Source organism: Gadus morhua, chromosome 3 (genome assembly GCF_902167405.1).
Source record: "Gadus morhua chromosome 3, gadMor3.0, whole genome shotgun sequence".
In the NCBI taxonomy this organism is placed as follows: domain Eukaryota; kingdom Metazoa; phylum Chordata; class Actinopteri; order Gadiformes; family Gadidae; genus Gadus; species Gadus morhua.
In genome coordinates this window covers 19,515,107-19,535,106 of record NC_044050.1, presented here as the reverse complement: position 1 = coordinate 19,535,106, position 20,000 = coordinate 19,515,107, and the positions used below count along the sequence as shown (strand labels likewise).

General features: G+C 45.9%; 2 protein-coding genes across 4 annotated transcripts in view; one reads left to right on the top strand and one right to left on the bottom strand.

Moving 5' to 3' along the window:
* The window catches only part of LOC115539884 (protein tweety homolog 3), a 24,252-nt gene extending 12,698 nt beyond the window's left edge, over positions 1-11,554 (top strand). For 2 of the 3 annotated variants that reach the window (XM_030350749.1, XM_030350750.1), the window contains exons 5-16: positions 1-50; positions 500-595; positions 737-809; positions 1,029-1,104; positions 2,046-2,101; positions 3,032-3,124; positions 3,428-3,520; positions 3,992-4,128; positions 4,873-4,878; positions 6,298-6,471; positions 7,189-7,264; positions 9,611-11,554. The exon at positions 1-50 is cut by the window's left edge and continues 171 nt beyond it. In XM_030350749.1, the coding sequence (XP_030206609.1) occupies positions 1-50; positions 500-595; positions 737-809; positions 1,029-1,104; positions 2,046-2,101; positions 3,032-3,124; positions 3,428-3,520; positions 3,992-4,128; positions 4,873-4,878; positions 6,298-6,471; positions 7,189-7,264; positions 9,611-9,745 (1,065 nt within the window). In that variant the 3' untranslated portion in view covers positions 9,746-11,554. The remainder of the gene's footprint in view (positions 51-499; positions 596-736; positions 810-1,028; positions 1,105-2,045; positions 2,102-3,031; positions 3,125-3,427; positions 3,521-3,991; positions 4,129-4,872; positions 4,879-6,297; positions 6,472-7,188; positions 7,265-9,610) is intronic. The other variant, XM_030350751.1, reaches the window with a different exon arrangement.
* A 2,840-nt stretch (positions 11,555-14,394) lies between these two features.
* Positions 14,395-20,000, bottom strand: part of LOC115539888 (beta-1,3-N-acetylglucosaminyltransferase lunatic fringe) — an 8,026-nt gene continuing 2,420 nt past the window's right edge. Inside the window, exons 2-8 of the mRNA XM_030350756.1 lie at positions 19,603-19,651; positions 18,881-18,983; positions 18,402-18,555; positions 17,789-17,880; positions 17,492-17,651; positions 16,772-16,857; positions 14,395-16,196 (exon numbers count right to left, since the gene is read on the bottom strand). Of these exons, the coding sequence (XP_030206616.1) occupies positions 16,130-16,196; positions 16,772-16,857; positions 17,492-17,651; positions 17,789-17,880; positions 18,402-18,555; positions 18,881-18,983; positions 19,603-19,651 (711 nt within the window). The 3' untranslated portion in view covers positions 14,395-16,129. The remainder of the gene's footprint in view (positions 16,197-16,771; positions 16,858-17,491; positions 17,652-17,788; positions 17,881-18,401; positions 18,556-18,880; positions 18,984-19,602; positions 19,652-20,000) is intronic.

Genomic DNA, 20,000 nt, shown 5'->3' with positions numbered 1-20,000 from the left:
GTATCCCTGGAGGACCTGGCCCGCAAGACGGAGACCTTCGACTGGTACAGGTCAGTAGTAGCGCGCCGGTGGGTGTAGCTTAGCTTATTTTAGCCTGGCTTATTTTAGCTTGGCTTATATTTGGTTTTAGCTTAGCATGGTTTACCTCAGCTTAGTTTACCTTAGCTTTGCTTCGTTTTAGCTTGGCATAGCAAGGTTTTTCTTAGCAAAGCGTAGTATGGATTAGCATTGTGTATTATTGCGTAGCATTATGTTGTGTTTGGGTTAGATGAGTTAGATTGGTCATGCACGTTACTATACATTGCTATTAGTTTTACAGTAAAATTCACTGTTACAATTTCCGTAATTGACTATTGCACAAGCTACTTCAGATAGACGCAATTAAGGACCAGGTTAGGGGATGACCTTTTTTGCTCAAGGATGCTTCAAGGTTTGGCTGTGGATATATGGTCTTGAAAACTCTAGTTTGATCTCCTGTGTATGTGATTCACATTAACAGATGGCTGGGCTATTTAACGCTGCTGCTGTTTGACGTGCTCATCTGTCTGCTGGTGCTCTTCGGCCTGATCCGCAACTCCAGAGGCACTCTGATTGGGTAGGTTGTCGCATGTGATGTGCTTAAGCGTTTTTGATTGGCTTAGGGGTTACAGTGATGGGGCATTGTATAATTCCGGATCCTCTTGGACGTTTCTCTACATAGATGAGTCATGATGTGTGTGTTGCGTCTATCTTTCAGCGTGTGCCTGCTGGGCGTCCTCACTCTGGTGATCAGCTGGGCCTCGCTTGGCATGGAGCTGGCTGTCGCCGCAGTGAGTGTTTCCATGGCAACGCCTTGTCTCTAGGATGACGTAATCTTTTCCCACAGCTTGGTGTTATGTGTGTGTGTGTGTGTGTGTGCGTGCTAGAGTGTGTGTCTGTGAGCTATCGTGTATGTGTGTGTGTGTGTGTCTATGTGTGTGTGTGTGTGTGTGTGTGGGTCTTCGATTGGCGTTTCTTTTGTTTGATGTGTCATGTGTTCACACTCTCAGACGGCGAGTGATTTCTGCGTTTCTCCGGATACCTACATCACCAGGGCAACGGAGGAGAACTCTGTTATTAACCAAGGTATGCTGCCGACCAGAAGCTATTGCAGAGGATAATGAGAAGGAGGAGGCCAGTCGCTCGCTGCCCCGCGGTTTAATATTCATACTTTATAAAAAATGGTTGAAAGGATACCAGTTGGAGAAATCCATCATATAGTTTCGCCATTTTCCCAACACAGTTGTCTTATATTCTAAGAAGTGTGCGCCCATGCGTGCATCCGTTGGTGCGTGTCTGCGTGAGTGTGTGTGTGTGTGTGCTTGTGTGCGCGTGCATGCATGTGTGTGTGTGGGTGTAGGGCGCTGGTTTGAACGTAACTGATATCCAAAGAGCTCTTACTGTTTCACTGCTGCCCTTATACAGCTTCAGCCTTCTTCTCCCCTGCGGACGTTATCCTACCTGTGTGTGTGTGTGTGTTTGTGTGCTTGCGCTTGTGTGTGTGTGTGTGTGTGTGTGTGTGTGTGTGTCCTAGAGGGAGAGCATTCAGAGCAGTTGTTCCTTTCTTCTGGGTTTTATTTAGCTCTTCTTCTTCTACTTCTCTTTCTTCTTCTTTGGCTCCCTCATCCGTGCCACCTCGTCAAGCGATCTCTTCCTCTCTATTCCCTCCTGTGCTCGTCTAATGAGTTTGGATGCTGAGGTTTATCCTCCGTTTCCGCTCTGTCTGGTTTTCCCGCAGTGCCCAGATGCTACACATGTTCACACACACACACACACACACACACGCACACACACACGCACACGCACACACACACAGACACACACACACACACACAGACGCACACACACACGCACACGCACACGCACACACACACACACACACGTACACGTACACATACAAACACACATACATACACACTGAAACACTCACGCACTGGCTTATGCATTCCATATGTATTTATGCATCTCAGTGTACGAATATGTTATGCTATTATTTGTATTTATCAAATACTGTCGTCCCTCCCCAGACATACTGCAGTATTATCTTCGGTGCAGCCCTGGCCAGGTGAACCCATTCCAGCAGGTACGTTGGGGATTCAACCACGTCTATTGCTTTTCCTTCTTTCATCCAAACTTATTTTCTTTCCTCGTGTCATTGTGTTTAGCTTAAATATATTATTCATCGCTTCCTTGTGTTTTTAAAATCCTGTCCTTTCGAGACCATTTTTCAGAAAATGAATCGCATTTCAAATTAAATGGAAATGGTCTGGCGTATGAATCTGAGTTCACATGAATGAATGCATCCATACATAATGATGCTTGTCAATCAAGGTTGGGTTGTGTGAGATGGAATCAATTATGTTCTGGGACTTGATTAGGTACCGATTCTTTTCCCCACAAAATCAAACATGTACATTCACAGCTCAGCACTTGTGTGTAAAACGTTTGAGCCTTATATAGATCCATTTACATCTAATGCCTTTGCAGCACTCTGACTTTCTGTATGTTAGGAAGAGAGTTGTGCGGTATCTGTGGTCATAGCGCTGTATGAATATAGTCTTTTAACTCCATCAAGCAACTATAATAAAGTTAAATATGGCGCCTGTGTTCTAAGTTGCTTCTGGCTGTATTGGATTTGGGAGACACACAAGCAACGAAACCACCACCGCCTCACCATCCAGTACAGCCCTAAAGCATAATACTGGTCTCGGTAATTCAACCATTGTCTCCCATGTCTTCACTGAAACAACCACAACAATTATGTGATGTTACCAATGATCATTTGTCAAAATCACTGTGTTGGGTCGATTCTAACAGCTTTTATCGTGTGAATACAAATTTTAAACAGGTGTTTCTTACTTGTTCATTATGATAAATAGTATTTTATTTCATTTTGGTGATTTCATTTTAAGTGTGTGTGTGTGTGTGTGTGTGTGTGTGTGTGTGTGTGTGTGTGTGTGTGTGTGTGTGTGTGTGTGTGTGTGTGTGTGTGTGTGTGTGTGTGTGTCTACAGAGGCTGTCTGGGAGCCACAAAGCCCTGGTAGAGATGCAGGACGATGTAGCTGAGCTACTGAGATCTGCCACCCGTGACTACCCCAACACTAAGGTCTGTGTATGTGTCTGTGTGTGTGTATGTGTGTGTGTGTGTGTGTGTGTGTGTATGTCTGTCTGTGCGTCAGTACAATCACATGAAGGCAAATGTAGAAAAGCTAGCACCTACGTCAGAAAATGTGACATTTGCCTTTGTGAACCTGTCATGACAGAAACCGTTTCAAAAGCATCGTTGCCTAGTTACTGGTCAACTCAGTGACTGCAGTAACCGTTTGCATAAGCTCTGTGTGGACTCCTTGACTGAGTGGCTTTATCACTGGCCATATGTGTGATGTATCTATGTACGCAACCTCTGTAGGGGAACCTTGAACAGATCCAGTCCGTGTTAAACTCCACCGAAGTGGGCCTGCATCAGCTTACAGCTCATGTTGACTGCCGCAGCCTACACATGGTGAGTCAGAGAGTGAGTGCGTGTGTTTGTGTCTTTGTGTGGTTTTATCAACTGATGATGATACAATGATGAGTAATAGAAAAACTTTTTAAATTATTTGACTCGTTGTTGACATCTTGTTGTCTCCTCTCTTATCCTCTCCTCTGCCTTCTCATTTCTCCTCTCTTCCTCCTCTCTCCTACCCTGCTGCTGTCCCCATATCCTATCCTGTCCTCCTCTTCCTCCCACTCCCATCTCTGCTCCTACTCATCTCCTCCAATTCATCTCTCCTCCTCCTCCGTCCTTCTCCTCCTCTTCCTCCTCCTTCCCCTCTTTCCTCCTCATCTCTCTCCTCCTCTCTCCTACTGTCTCCTCCTCTTCCTCCTCCTTCCCCTCTTTCCTCCTCATCTCTCTCCTCCCCCTTCTCCTATCCCCCCTCCCCCTCCTGTCTCATGTCTCCCCCGGTCTCCCCCTGCCTCCTCCCCCCCTCAGGACTACGTCCAGGCTCTGACGGGCCTGTGCTACGACGGCGTGGAGGGCCTCATCTACCTGGTCCTCTTCTCCTTCGTCACGGCCCTCATGTTCTCCTCTATCGTCTGCAGCGTGCCTCACACCTGGCCGAGCAAGAGGTAGGGCGCAGACACACACAGGCACGCACACACACGCACACACACACACACACACAGGCAAGCACGCGCAATACATGCAGAAACACATGCAAACACACGTACACACACGTACACACACACACACACACACACACATTCACCCTTTCACAACCTTTATCAAGAATGCATCAAAGAAGTGCAAGTGATTGAACGATCATGATTCATGTGTTTTCTTCCTGTGGTTCCTGCGGTTCTGGATCACCCGCGATTGGTTCTTCTGACTCCTTTTTGCTCTGTGCTTTAACTTTACCTGACTGACCTGCTGCTGCCCCCTCCCACCCTTATCCTGCTGGTCAGAAACAGCCAGGAGATAGGCCAATGGAGCGACCTCGTTTAGAATCGGTGCATGTCACCATTTTTGTGTGTTTACCTTTGAGCCGTTGTGTCCCCTTCTCCAACCATCCGTCCGGTTTGCCACCCCTGGCTGCATATTTATTTGTCTCGGTTCCCTTTTCACTAAATGTTTGTGATTTTGTTGTTTCTATTTTTGTTTGTCTTCATTTGTTTGTGCCACTATTTTCGAAACTGTCTCTGCCATCTTGTCTCTGAGCATCTCTAAAATGTACCAAAACTCCCCATGTTTTTCATTCTCCCCACGTCACTCCCCTCTTTCCCCTCCCTCCCTCCCTCCCTCCCTCCCTCCCTCCCTCCCTTCCCCATCCCCCTCCCCTCCCTGTCCTGATTTGGAAATACATTGGGCTTCAGCAATTGGTGAGAATGCGTTTCCCTACAGCTCTAGTTCTAGCGCCAGTGACAGAGACTGGATGTTTACAGTAGATGAGTAACTAAGATGATAATGTTATCCTCGCTTCCTCTGCCTTTTGGATAAATAGCTGTTAGATTTATCAGGTCTAAATAGCATGTAATACAGCGTCAGTGGTTGGAATGCACCAATGGAAGACACTTGGTATGAACCACAGCTTAGATAGGTCTTTGATGAGTGGGAGTAAGCAGTAGTATCACTGTATGCCTCTCACCAAGAATTCAAACAGACCATAATGACACTCTTGCTGCATTAATACAAGCAGCCCCCCTAGTCTTGAAGAGGGTTGTTGTATTGTGTTTACTGCATGCAGACAAAGGACACGCTGTATGCTGCTCCAGGCTTGGTTAGACTTGTCATTTAGCACACCCTTGTGGCTCACTGGGGCACTGCCCTATTCCCGCCGCCTAGTTTTAACATTACATGATGAGATGTCCTACTCTGTTAGCTATCTTGAGGGGTTAACAGGTGTGAAATGACAGTTAAATTAGGAATTATTTTAAACTAAATTATAAACAACAAATAACATTAATCCTATAGGGCATTAATGAAGTTGTATCTAATCTAATCTAATCAAGAGAAAAAAAATCTTGGACTATATTATACAAATGTTGGACAATGTTTATTACTAGGAAGACACAACCGTTGTTTTTTGATCAAGTAAAGGGTATATCCAACATCATCTAATGGATGAACATTTCTGTATATATTTCCATAGCCAGATATCCAACTTCCAAATCAGCACACTTATCTAATACCTCATTATCTTATGTTGCTGACTGTTTCATATTTTTGACCATTTTGTCAACAAAAATGGTTAGCCCAGCCAAGCTTTTATTATTTCCTACCTTTTATATGATTTTCTTTCCTTTGACTTTTTCTTTCCCCCAGTAATGCATGGCCTGGCACATTTTAAGTGAATTTGGCAAATATATGAATGTTGGTCTATCCTCACTATCTTCACAATCAAATAATTAGCACTGAAATGTAAAAATAAAAAGTACAGCATTTTTTATTTATTCTGGATCCTCCTCAAACGTCTGTATGTTTGCTATGAACCCGCATGGTGTCGTTGTGTGGGCCACTGTCGGGCCTCACAGCTTGACTCTGCTTCAGGGGCCTCCCGGACACAAGATGCTACAAATGTCTTTCCCAGTCAGCGGCGCTGGCGCTAAAGGCGCTAAAGGCGCTAAAGTCTTACCAGTCTTCCCCTCCTCGTCCTCTCCTAACCTCCCTTCCAAACCACCTAAACTCTTGTTGTCTCTCTTGGATTGTCCCTCCCTCTCTCCCCCCCTCTTCTCACCCCCCCCCCCTCGCCGCGCCCACCCTCACCCCGGCCCCCCCTTCGACCCGACCCAACCCCCAAGGACGGAGGAGGAGGATGGCGAGGACGAGTCGGGCGCCTCGCGCGGCGGCGCGCACGATAACCTGTACCGAGTTCACATGCCCAGCCTCTACAGCTGTGGCTCGAGCTTTGGTAGCGAAGCTAGCCTGCCCGCTACGGCGCACACTGTCAGCAATGCCCCCGTCACTGAGTACATGTGAGTTAGCACCTACGGCTAGCTAGCTAGGGGTAGCTCGGAGGACACACCACCTGCTATAAGAAGCTAACCAGCACTGCAGAAATTCTCTGCTTGACATAGAGGAACAGATAGCGGCTAGCTAGAACCCTGGCTCTCATATCTGTTGGCACTCTTAATGTTAGCTAGAAACACCTTGTAGCTAGACAACCCTTGTTAGAATTCCCTCAACTGTTAATACGGCATGTCGATACATAAGCCTTGGCACAACCGATAATGTTGGGAACGAAGGTTGAAGAAAGGCTTGAGCTAGTTGGCGCAAACATCTGGTAGAACAGCAGCACTCTGGATAATAGAGGGTTGTTAGTAAGTTTGGTTTACCAAATATTTAAAAGAAAAATTGCTATTTGATTTAATTCCATCAAGAAATACCCACTGATAATGTAAACAAGCAATACCCACAGTGTAAAATGAACTGATCGACTATGACTAGCCTATAATCCGGTCAAAACGTATTTTCTGTACGTAAGGATCAAACATAAGGATGCATGTAAGACCTTAGTTAAGTCATCGCCGTGACATTGCTCTTTAAATGACCATTCATGATCTGACTTGTATGACATAGATCTATAACGTTGGGCAGTTAGTTAAAGATGGAGCATGCTCAGATACAGGGACCCGGGCCACAGTTGAACCTCTGGCGACGCCTGTCAGTTAACCTCTTATTCTACAACGCAGGAGCCAGAACGCAAACTTTCAGAACCCTCGGTGTGAGAACACCCCTCTGATTGGCAGAGAGTCCCCTCCGCCCTCTGTAAGTGCACACTTTCTAGTTCTCCCTCTCCCACCTCCGCCACATTCCAATACCCACACTACGGACAATCGGATTGGACACCTCGGGGGGGAGGCCAAACCCCTTTGGTTTTGGCTGCGCCCTTTCTGTGTCATGAGGACCGCGGGGTCCCCATAAAGCACAGAAACGTTGTGTGTGTGTATAATGTGATGGCCGGTACCAGGCTAGTGTGGCTATTGGAACGTATTGGTCTGCTCTTCCTACCTGCACCACTGCACGCTGGTCATCTGAGAGAAAAGGGGGGTATTGTGGAATGTCTTCATAGAGGTCATTTTGGCAGCCTGGGACAACAGCAATATGAGAGGTAGACATTAGAACAGCGGAACTTGCACCGAGAGAGGAGTTGGATTTCTTTGATAATACTGTGTCATCACATTTATCTCCAATTTTGAGATGTCTCTGTTTCTGATGTGAAGAGAGGCTCTGGGTGGTGGTGTTGTTCTCTGGTCACTATGATGGAAGGAGGGCGTGTGATTATTCCATTTATAAAATAAACAGCCGTCTCAATTGGGAATAATAAGGGCTGGACAATAGAGATAAAATATAACATTGTGATAATACATGTTGCAAAGGCAATATGACCCGCCATTCCAGGACTACTTTTGATGTGCCTGAAACTTTTACAATTCCTTTCTTCAAATAGAAAAAGTAAACCGATATGAATAGAACAGCTGTGTTCCACCACTTTACATTTGAAGAAGTAGGAGGAAAGAAGGTCCTTTTCATCCTGAATCACTAGTCTGGAAATGTGAAGGGGTTGTCCATGAATGGCAGCGTTTTTTAAATATTTTATTTAATAGTGTGATATACCGCCATACTGTGAATTGTAATCTGTTGTCTATGACAGCACCTTAATATATACTGCACGTACAACAGGCAGCGTTAAAGGCAGACAAGGTCCAGTCATATTTATACGTCACAGGCAAAATAAATCAGATCAGTATCTACGGTCAAGTGACATCTAAAGGCTTAGTTATGGTTCCCCGTTGACGCAAAGCAAAGACCATGCAGTCGCTTTGACGCAGTCGTGTACCTGTTATGGTTCTGCGTCGGGTTTACGTCAGGTATACATTAGCGGACCATTCACAGCTCTTGCTGCTGCGTCGCCTCGAGACAAGGGGGGTCCGCAAGGACGGAGTGGGTCCGTAAATCCCTTGCGTCGCGTCAACATGGAACCATAACTAAGATCTGAAACGATGCTCGCTGCAACATTAGACCCCCGTCTTCGGTACTTCTCTCCCCTTCAGCAAAAATATAGATGCATCTATTAATACAAATCGATAGAAAATACTTCCGATATAGTAGACATAGGGTTGTTCTGGCTCCACGACACACAGCAGCACCCTGTGCCCCTAGCTCGGTGTCCTCTCCCCCTCTCCCCCCCTCCCCGTCCCCATAGTGTGTCTCTATGTGTGCATTTCTCTACTCAAGGTGCATGTGTCCCCTGTCTACCTGTGGCCCCTCACCACCTTCACCATCGACGACGACGTCATTAAGACAGTACTGTGCACGGGAACCACCAGCCTATTCCCCCACCCCCCACCCCCCACCACGACCTCTGTCTGTCTGTGGCCATACTGTGCCCCGGCACAGCTGTCCATCATCTCTGATGACCGGAGGCCATCTTGTCCCTGAAGCGACCTTCAGGGTTTTGTCCATGTAACTCGCTAACTCCTCACACTAGAGAGCACCACTAACTCCTTCTAACTCCACCTTCTACATCAGAACTGGAGCACTAACTACAACCGACTGACCAAACCAAACCAAAACCACAACTCCTCATGTAGATGTGATAATAATACTATTCTAATCCGATCTAATCAGCTGTCATGTAGTTATTGTCTTACTCAACCCCCCCTGGCTGTCCAAATGACCGGTGAAAGTATTTCTACTCCACCTGTTTGTCTCTGTGTGCTTCACACGTTGTTGTGTCTGTCTGTCCGTCGCTCTCTGTCCCGTCTGTCTGTCTGCCTGCCTGTCTGTGTTTCTATCTATCTATTTATCTCTCGAAATAGATCAATCTGTCCATCTGTATATGTTTCTCTTTGCACAAAGCCATTCTCATAGCTTTGAGAACATGGAGCAATTTTTTAAGATTCATTTTCTAATTCTTGAATTCAGAAACTATTGTCTCTTATCATTTGCTTCTGCACATTTTAATTGTTTTATTTTAAGTAACTATTGCGTTTCTTATGTGTCAAGTTATGATCCGGCACTCCTGCCCAATTTCAAAATGGTTTCTTCCTGTCCTCTCTTCCTTCCTCTCCACCCCTCTAACCCCGCCCCTGTGTCTGTCACTCCATCCAGTACACCTCTAGTATGAGGGCCAAGTACCTGGCCACCAGCAGGCCCGAGCAGAACCGGCGGTCCGTCCCCAACGACCAGCTGGACCCGGCCAGCCGCCCCCACGCCACCGCACGTCCCCAGTCCTCCGTCCACTAGAGGGCGACGCCACACCACCGCCGCCTCCATCTCATGCTCCACCTCCTCCTCCTCCTCCTCCTCCTCCTCCTCCTCCTCCTCCTCCTCCTCCTCTCCATTCCAATGCCTCAGTCAGACAGAATGGGGGGGAGGGGGGGGGGCTCAAGGTCCCCACTCAGCTGCTTCCAAGCAGTTCAGAAAAAAAACAACCCACTGGACTCCAAGGTCAGAGGGAATGGTTACCACGACGACCTCCACCACTCGGCCGAACCCCCTGCCCTCCCCTCCCGCCCCAAACGGAGGAACACGTAACCCACATCAAGCAGGACTCACCAACTCAGCGCCTCGGCATGCAGTGCACTTTTAATGAGCTCATATCTCACCCAATCAAAAGAAGAGGAAGTACCCAACCTCCTCATCAATAACCTGTATCATGCCTCCAAGACTACATTTACCACGTTAATGCATTCCCTTGCATAACAACTACTTTAAAGCCCTCTCCATGGTTCCAGTACACTGGCCCCTAGTGGAGATTTTCTTCAACGTCTCCCCCCCCCCCCCCCCCCCCCCCACACACACACACACACACACACACACACACACACACACACACACAAACATACATACAGATCCCCCTTAAGTCACACTGTCCACATTCCTGAGAAGTGGGACACATAACCACTTGCACAATAACAAGCCCCCCCCCCCACCCACCCACCCCCTTACACACATACAAACACACAAACAATCTGTACATAGCTGTAAATACTGAATGAGCAATTCATTGGGCAAACAGACCCAAGTCCTTTCTGGTTTAACATGGTGGTGTGCTTAGTGTGTCATAGAATTGTTGCTGTACCTTTCTCATGTCGAAACACATACACTCGCACACACTCATACATGCACTCAGAAACCATTTGTATGGAGATAAGAACAAGTGAATCAGAAAAGCCATTCTAACGATATAGCTAACAGCTGGTGTCTGGGACGGCAGACACTTTTGGGGTTACCTTCCTCTGTAGATCAACAGTATTGTTTTAACCCAAAATTAATGACTTGAATACGGAGCTGTCTGTGTTGCAGCTCTATTTTTTAATTTTATTATTCTCATTGGTTAAGGTGTGCATAAGCACGTGGAAGGAGGTTTTGCTTTGCTGTTGTTGTTGTAGTACGAGCCAGGACTGTTGTGTGTTCTTGCAAGCGCTTTTCAAATGGATCTCTGTTGGGAATGATTCATTATGCGGGCGCCTGGAAGACACTGAGGCGGGACGGAAAGAGACGTCGATGTGCTCAACCTGTGCCAAATAACTCTGAATAACGAGGGTCACCGGATGTTCGCCCCTCTGCTACTGCCTCGATGAAAGAATCAAAAAAAGGGAGAGCGACAAAGAGGAGGATAACGCATTTCTGGATGGGACTATTTTTCTCCTCCATGTAAATAAGAGCAGAGTTGAACGGACCCATGGGACAAAGAAGAAGATGATCAGAAACGGGAAATGGCTGGTGAAACGTGGTGTCCAACGTGTTTCCAGAGTCGGTGCTCATTCTGCCAATCAAGTCGCAAGGAGAAGGAACCGGAAGGCGAAAAAAAAGAAGAAAAAACTACTTACTAATAACTATTTTTTGGATTGATTTACAATGTATTTCCTCAAGTATAACAACTGGGTGTCTCAATGAACACGGGCTTCGTTTTTCTTCTGTTTTGTTTCATAAACCCTCTTAGAATGTAGGACAATTAGTGGTGTTCAACTTTGTTTGGGTTGTATTGTTTTACAAAGCGGTTAATACTGATGTGGTACTGTGACAAAGAAAAAAAATTCTTCTCTTGTTTTTCTTGTAAACTGTTGTTTATGTTTATCCGTCAAACGAAGACCTCTGGAGTTGGAGAGGTTCAAGGCACATTGCTATGACCAGGGGTCCGAGACCCACTGACTAGCCCCTCTCAACCAGTCCATTTTTGGTTGTTATTGTTGTCTTAAAGAAACACAATGACTTTTCAAGGTGGTAATGGAGAAGTTGTCACAGAAAGGCACGGCCACGCTATAAGCTACCAAGTGTGCGTATGGTAGGGACACTCTCTCTCGCTCTCTCTCCACTCTCCCCTTTCTCTCTCTCTCTCTCTCTCTCTCTCTCTCTCTCTCTCTCTCTCTCTCTCTCTCTCTCTCTCTCTCTCTCTCTCTCTCTCTCTCACTCTCACTCATTCTCTCTCTCGCTCTTTCTCCACTCTCTCCACTCTCCTCTCTCTCTCTCTCTCTCTCTCTCTCTCTCTCTCTCTCTCTCTCTCTCTCTCTCTCTCTCTCTCTCTCTCTCTCTCTCTCTCTCTCTCTCTCTCTCTCTCTCTCTCTCTCTCTCTCTCTCTCTCTCTCTCTCTCTCTCTCTCTCTCTCTCTCTCTCTCTCTCTCTCTCTCTCTCTCTCTTTCTGAACCCTGTACAATGTATAGAAACATACGTATGAGTCTGCGTGTGGCCTCGCTACCGTGTGATTGGCTCTTTCTATAGCTCAGTGTTACCGTGTGTAAGTGACCGTAAACAGTGTGTCCGAATGAGGAAATCTAACACGCGAGTGCTTCAAGCCTTCTGCAGTGTTACTTACAGTTATAGTTACACACGCACTCAGCACACAAACACACACACACACACACACACACACACACACACACACACACACACACACACACACACACACACACGATACAGAGACTTGTATGCATACACTCCTAAACATTATACTACACTTCTCCCATATACAAAACACACAATTCCTCACACCTCGGTCCTCTGATCGCTTTTTATGTGGTCCTGTTTCAACTTCACGTCCACATCTAGTGCCGTAGGAGCCATACGACATGCACCACCTCCCCAACCATCCCCCTCAACTGTGGCATCCAACAAGAGTTGTCATAGTACATTATAATTTGTTTGTTTTCTATAGAATAATGCATACTGTAATGAGCTACGTAGGCTACTGACCTGTACAGCAGCCTAGCACTTACAACAGCACCCTTGGACCGGCCCTCCGTCTGGGCTTTTTTAACCGCTTTCTTCTCCTCTTAACGGGACAGCCACTGCTCATAATAGCGAGACAATCATCTTACCTGTGATTTCTCTTACAGTGATATGTTCTCATTGTCACAGTAACTACACTACCTACGCTGTAGTACTCAACGGTGTCAGTGCACCGGGGAGGGATAACCTATGACAAGATCCATTGGAATAGTCACTGATGGCCTTTCATAATGTTTTTAAACTCTTACTACACTCTCTCATATCACTGCATTTTTTTTATGTCTGTCTTGTACAAAGATGAAATGTAAAGAATTAAAACAACGATAGCTATAGCTTTTTTTTTTTTTAAATAGGAGAACAAAGGCAAAAGCAGCCGTTTGTTTCCCTCTCTTTTCTTATTAGTGACGACTGAATCTCTGTCTTGCATTGCAAATGTTTTACGAAAAAACAGTGTTTGAGTGTAGGTCTGCACACCTGACTCAAAACGCTCCTTGGCTTCCTGTCTAACGTTGTTTTTGCAAACTCGCTGGGGCCCCCTTTGGCACAAATCTCTGTTGAGGGAACGTCAAAAGTACCCATGAGAACCAGTTTTTACATTGTAATGTAATATGGGGCCGCTCAAGCAAAATACAAAAAACGAAGAAATAAAAAAACAGTTGAGCAGGACTTCAAAAGCAGTTGTATCTTGGTGTGGTAGACGTCTTCGGTTTTCTCTGAAAGTTCCTTTTAAGGTTTTAACTTAAGATATTAATGATGTTCATGTCAAAACTGTGGTAATAATATCATTCAGCCTGGAATAAATGTAATAAAAAAGGAAAACAATTAAAGCCACTTTAACTTACTGATACAGAGTGTATTCTATTTATTTATGTATTCTTCTAATGAATTTCTTTATGTGTTTGTGTTTGCAAAACCCAAACCCAAATACTTTTCTGTTGGGCAATGAGCTGCATGACTGAAACAGTGTGTTATAAAATAAATATACAGTAAGTTTTGCATCAATTTTAAGAAACGCAAATAAGGTATGTAGCGATGCAAGTTATCTAAATGCTTGCAGTAATGAATACGAACAGTAGATGGCGTTGTTTCTTTCCTTGTATTCCATTTTGCGCACTCTTTGATTAGAACAAAGCTGTCCGTCTGTTTGTGTATGCGTGTGTGTGCGGCTGCTCCCTGCGGGTCTCTCACACCATGTCCCCTGAGTTTACAGCGGGACATCGCCCAGACACATGTTTGTGTAGAGTACAGTTGTGTATACACATTTACACACACACACACACACACACACACACACACACACACACACACACACACACACACACACACACACACACACACACACACACACACACACAAAATACCAAACAAATGTATTTGCCTTTTAATCTCTGCAGGGGCTTGATCAAAGCAAGACATTATGGGCCAAGAGACGGTGTGTGTGTGTGTGTGTGTGTGTGTGTACACAAGTGTCTAATAGTGCTAGAATGTGAATGAGGTCAGAGGTGAAATGTCAGTGTGGTGTCCAAGTCGACCCCTATATCAATTCCCGAGCGTCAGTTACCATAGTTGAGAACTTCATGTACCCTGCCCCGACCCCAGTACACTCAGTTTATCAATACAGTACAGAAAATGCCACAGCACTGAAAATATGATGCATTTATAACTCATTTGGTAAAAAATATTTTATTACTTCATGGATGATTTTCCAGATATTCTGGTGATAGTTCAGGTATTTCACAAACAGGGAACAATGATATTCTACCTGTTGGTGAAGACGTTTGACTCCATAACGTGCTAACAAATAAAGCTGTTAAGCCACTCTCCATTTTGTATGATAATACCAATACGACCCAACATGAGTCATTTCTCCATAAAAGTCCTGTGGATGCCTTTCGGTTATTGCACCATAAAAGTAGTCGTTTCCTATGACCTTTTAAAAATCCCATTACGTTTGTGACCACTAATTTCAGAATTTCAACGAATAAATGAAAGAAACTCATTAAAAAGAAAATAGAACCTTCTCTCTACAACATGTCGTTTCATTTAGTGAACTGTTAACTGCTGAACTAAAAGTGCACGGCTAAAAGTGCACAGTTAATATACTAATAAAGCTTAGTCGGTATTCATTAAGAGGATCTTTCTCAGTCTCCGTATGCATTCACACACACTTCCATTCCTCTAATGTGAGCCTAATCGTTTAGCCTCCGTCTGCTCCATCACTTCCCCAGTCCTGTTCCGCTAGTCTCTGTCTGCACTCTTCCGTGCTGAGGACACCTCATATTCAATCATTGTATTATAAATTATGATTGGTTAAAAACTTGAGTTGAGGCTTGAGGAATAGAAAGAGACTCAATTCATTTTTCAACAGAAAGAAAAATGTATCCTAGCATTACAGATATAAACGTCATCTCCAAACCCAAGTGTTCTTGTTTGCCTGCTTACTCATCCAGTAATGCCAGGTAGTAGGGCTTTGGATGTTGTTATTTGGTTTCACTTCACTTGTGCAATGCAGCAAGAACTGCAGTCTGACACACTACAGTTTCCATGGTGGCAGGGCTTTGGAAGCAGTGTTGCATCAGCCAGGCCACATGGCACATATTAACACTACACAAACATTCACCAGCAACAGGTTTCACCACTTGGGCGTTGAACAGAGGCCATGGGAATGTATAGAAGCACTGCAAGGCAAACTGCAGATATTCAGAAGGCTGATGTGACCAATGAGATGCGTGGGAACCAGTGACAGGCTTGAGTAGTGCTGTCTACTGGAGTGAAAGGCTGAGAGAGACTGATGGCGTATATAGGAAGTTCCCTCACTCTCTCCCTCTACCTCTCTCTCTCTCTTCAGTGTCTGCCCGTCATCTCTTGTGTCTTCCTCCTTTTCGTCATTGCCGTAAATCCAAGTGTAGGATTGAAATTGATCTTTAAAGATAAATGCCTTGTATGCAATGAAATAACAAGCCATCATCAATAAAGTGACTATTATATTGATCACTCTATTGAGTGATCAATACTCTCTATTGAGTGATCAATAGAGTGAGTAATAACGTTTCCTGGCCTAGTTGCCTGGCCAGAAAGATGCCCCATCCTTGGGACTTGTTTCTCGAAACCACAACCAAATCCTTGACGTCGAGTGTTTTGTAGATGTTTTTGAAAAACGGTTCCCGCCCTCTCTCTAATGGGAGAGATGGTCCAACATGAGCAAAGCTTTGAAAAAGAGCGATGTGTGCTTGTGTGAAGATCGGACGGAGCAGGGAAAACCCAGACTCAAACCGCTCCAACAATTTGTTTGTTTGTTTTTTCTCCAGCCGAGTGGAACAAAGTGGAGCTTTTCTCAGTGCGTCCCCCTCTCTCAGTTTCTTCACTGCTAAGCCTTCCACTCCTTGGTCCCTCCATGGGTTAGAGTGTCTGTGGGCTGGGGCACCATGGAGTGTCTGGATATAGCTGACAATGGACAGACTTGAACCTGAGACAACAGAGGGAAACGGGTTACACAATGCATGGAAGTGGCTAACTGGGGATTTCAAAAAGGCAATGCCAGAAAGAAAATTGTGTCGTCTAAAGTGCACTGAGTGAGACAGTGTGTGCATGTTCACAACCCCCCCCCCCCCCCCCCCCCCCCTTTTACACACACACACACACACACACACACACACACACACACACACACACACACACACACACACACACACACACACACACACACACACACACACACACACACACACACACACACACACACACACACAATGAACAAAGACAGGATACAGACAGGATACCTATCGTGGTTCAACTATATTATGAGGCTTGCGCAATTCTTACTAGAAACTCTTTGTTTTGGAAGGGGAGGGATGAAGCCAGTGGCCAAAATGTTGACTCAGTTTACTGTAAGTAATGTCACTTAGCATGTGTGTAAGTTAGGTTTTAAGAAGCTACGGTCTAAATAACATCTATAAAAATGTATGTTTTGTTTCACTCGTTCTTTTGACTCCCCAAAAAAAAAAAGTATTCTCCTAAATAACCATGCAGGCACCCACGCACCTGGTAGGGTCTTCACTCGTGCTGAAAGGTCCCCTCACATTCACAGTGTTCCTGCTGCCTTCCACTGTGCCGTAGCTGAGCGTAACCTGGGAACAAAACACACACATTTCAATACAAATCAGCCCTTAACCGAGTGGCCCCCAAGTGATGACTCCATTCAACATCTTCTGACATTTTCGTGCCTGCGCACGCACGCACGTGCGCGCGCACACACACACACACACACACACACGCACACACGCACACTTTCAACCCAATCAAAATCGGCCCCTAACGTCTCCCCTGGCCCGAGTCAGAATGATTGGACTCTGAGGCCTGGTGAGGCTTCACCCCTGTTGTACATTGAGCTATAAATGTGCACAGGTTGAGGATGCCTTAACCAGCCATCATCCACACTCCAAAAGGGCCTTTAATATTTCTTAGATAAAAAAAATGGATCATCAAACATATAGCTCATCAGTCAGCAATCTCTCGGGACCCATGTATGAATATCAGCGGAGCCCAAGAGGGGCTCAGAGCCAAAGGTTGGGAAACACTTGAAACACATGAAAAAACACGAGCATGAGCCCCTTGGTTAATGTGGTGCATGTTGACCTAACCCCAAGTTTCTGGAGGCTGCCAGGGACACGGGCTTATACCAACCTGCAACGCTGAACCCACTAAAACCACCAGCCTTCACATCGCCTCCCAGGGATGCTGATTCAACGGCATTCCACGTACCTGGCGGTGGATCTCCGACACCAGCCCCAGGTTCTCCAGGTGGGAGTGGAACAGGGGGGAGCGCGTGAGGCCGATGCCCAGCAGGGCCTCGGCGATGTAACCCACGGTGCAGTCGTCAGGGAGACGGATCTGCTCCGCGGTGACCATGAAGGCGCCCTCGCTAGCGAGGGGGAAGAACACGACAGAAGGAAGGCTGTGAGTGGATGTGGATATAGGACAGACCTGGATCAAAGGATTCCCACTGGGTCTTCGCTTGGTTTGCTGACTCAGGGCAGGGGGGGGGGGGGGGGGGCTCACCTGGCCCAAGGGCTCATCTTGAGCGCCAGACCCCGGCTGAGGCAGAACCCTGCTCCCCCAGTGGCGAACCAGAAGCGCACCTCCTTCTGGGTCTGAGCAAAGGAACAAAGAGAGCGATGTGCATCAGCAGAGCGCTGCTCCCAGAAGACACCAGGCAGCACAAAGAACGCATTCAGAGACGCCATGCTGCATCCGACAGCAGCCGACCAGGGATATAGAATCCCTGAGGGGGAAACTCAAGTGTTATCGACTGAATTACATCGCTTTCACATGCTGCTCATAATCACGGAGATACCATTAACGCATGGTTTATCTACTTGATGGATTTTGCTGAACGGAAGTCTGCCGTACGACCTTACGCTCTTGTCTGGTTATTTTTAAAACCTTCCCGATCAAGGCTTCCTCTCATCTAATAATAACATAATAACCAATAAATATGTGTCTGTAGGTTATCCAGCACATCTGTTCACTTTCCTATGACACATGTAATGCATTCACAGCACAAATAAAATCAGCTTCTAGTTCTTTCACCAGACGCCTGCAGGTAATCAAACAGGATTTCCTCTATTGTGATAACGTAGAAGACCATCCCAGCTCTGAGTCAAACGCTCACCTCGTGTGTGGAGCCCAGCCTCTCTGTGGCCTGAATGGGTCTCTCCAGGCTGGGCCGGCCCAGGTACACGTCCTGGGTGTGTCTGTACTGGGACAGCAGCTTCACCAGGGAGCCCACGTTCAGGTAGTTATCGTCATCCACATGACAGAACCACCTGGAATGATCACACACACACACACACACACCTGCAGTCAGAGAGAGAGTGTGTGTGTGTGTGTGCGTGTGCGTGTGTGTGTCTGATATTTGTTTGGGAGAGTGTGTGGACCATGTGCTGCGGTGCTGATAGACAGGAGGTCCACCATAGTTTTGGCTTTGGTCCAACATAAACAGAGTTAATGCGTTTATTATGGGTACATATATACCTAGAATGTATGTATGTATGCATGTATGTATGTATGTATGTATGTATGTATGTATGTACGCATGTACGTATGAGAATGTGGGTTTGTTATGTACAGCTGTGTGTGCGTGTATCTTACTTCTTCCCGGAATGGATAAAGGCGCTGTATTCCTGGGCCATCTTACAGGACAGTGCCTGCCGACTGTGGCTGGCGGAGCAGTTGGTGTTGATCAGGTGACCTCCTGAGGAAGACCATACATACTTTAGCCTTCGACCATTCTGTCCAAAGGCACTTCACCGATACAAAGAAATTAGCTGCATGAACAAAACAACTGGGGAGTGCAGAGTAGCTATAGAAATCACAAATTGGTGAATAATAGTTAAATCTCAGAGACAAAGCACATTCTAATTTACAATTCTATCTATCTATCTATCTATCTATCTATCTATCTATCTATCTATCTATCTATCTATCTATCTATCTATCTATCTATCTATATATGTTTCTTCAGCCATACATGCTATGGTATAATAATACAGCCAAGGAATGGCCTTTAACTTGCAAACAATAACTGAAAGACCTCATTTGATCCCATTTTCAAAATATTGTTGTTCAAATGTGTCCGTGGCGACATAATGCTTGGCTAAGGTGAACAAGACTGTGTGGATGGTGCCGGGCTGACTTCCTGTGTTCACAGGAAGTCACGTTCTGCCCAGTCAGCAGCCACAGGTTCCTGGCTCCACGGCAGGCCTACTGCAGCCTTCCTGTTCCACCTCCCTGCCAGCCCAGATAACACTGCTTATCGTGCGCGTGCGTGCATGCGTGCGTGCGTGCGTGTGTGCGTGTGTGCGTAAACTCACCCAGTCTCTTCTTCAGTTTGTCATCGTCTCCATCAGTGAACACGTACGTCTGGAAAATAAGAACAGAGTAATTAAAGGAGGGGGTTTGATGTTATTTCTGTGGTGAAGCCAGAACATTTTTCCAGACCCATTGTTCATGGGCTTGTTTTGGACTCAGGTGATGCTCTGGCGCCACCTGCTCGCACACACACACGCATACCAAACCTACGCATATATGTACCCATAATAAACACATTAACCGTGTTGATGTTGGACCAGAGCCAACACTAAGGTGGACCTCCCGTCTATCAGCACCACACCACATGGTCCACACACTCTCCAAAACAAAGACCGGTGTGTGTGTGTGTGTGTGTGTGTGTGTGTGTGTGTGTGTGTGTGTGTGTGTGTGTGTATATGTG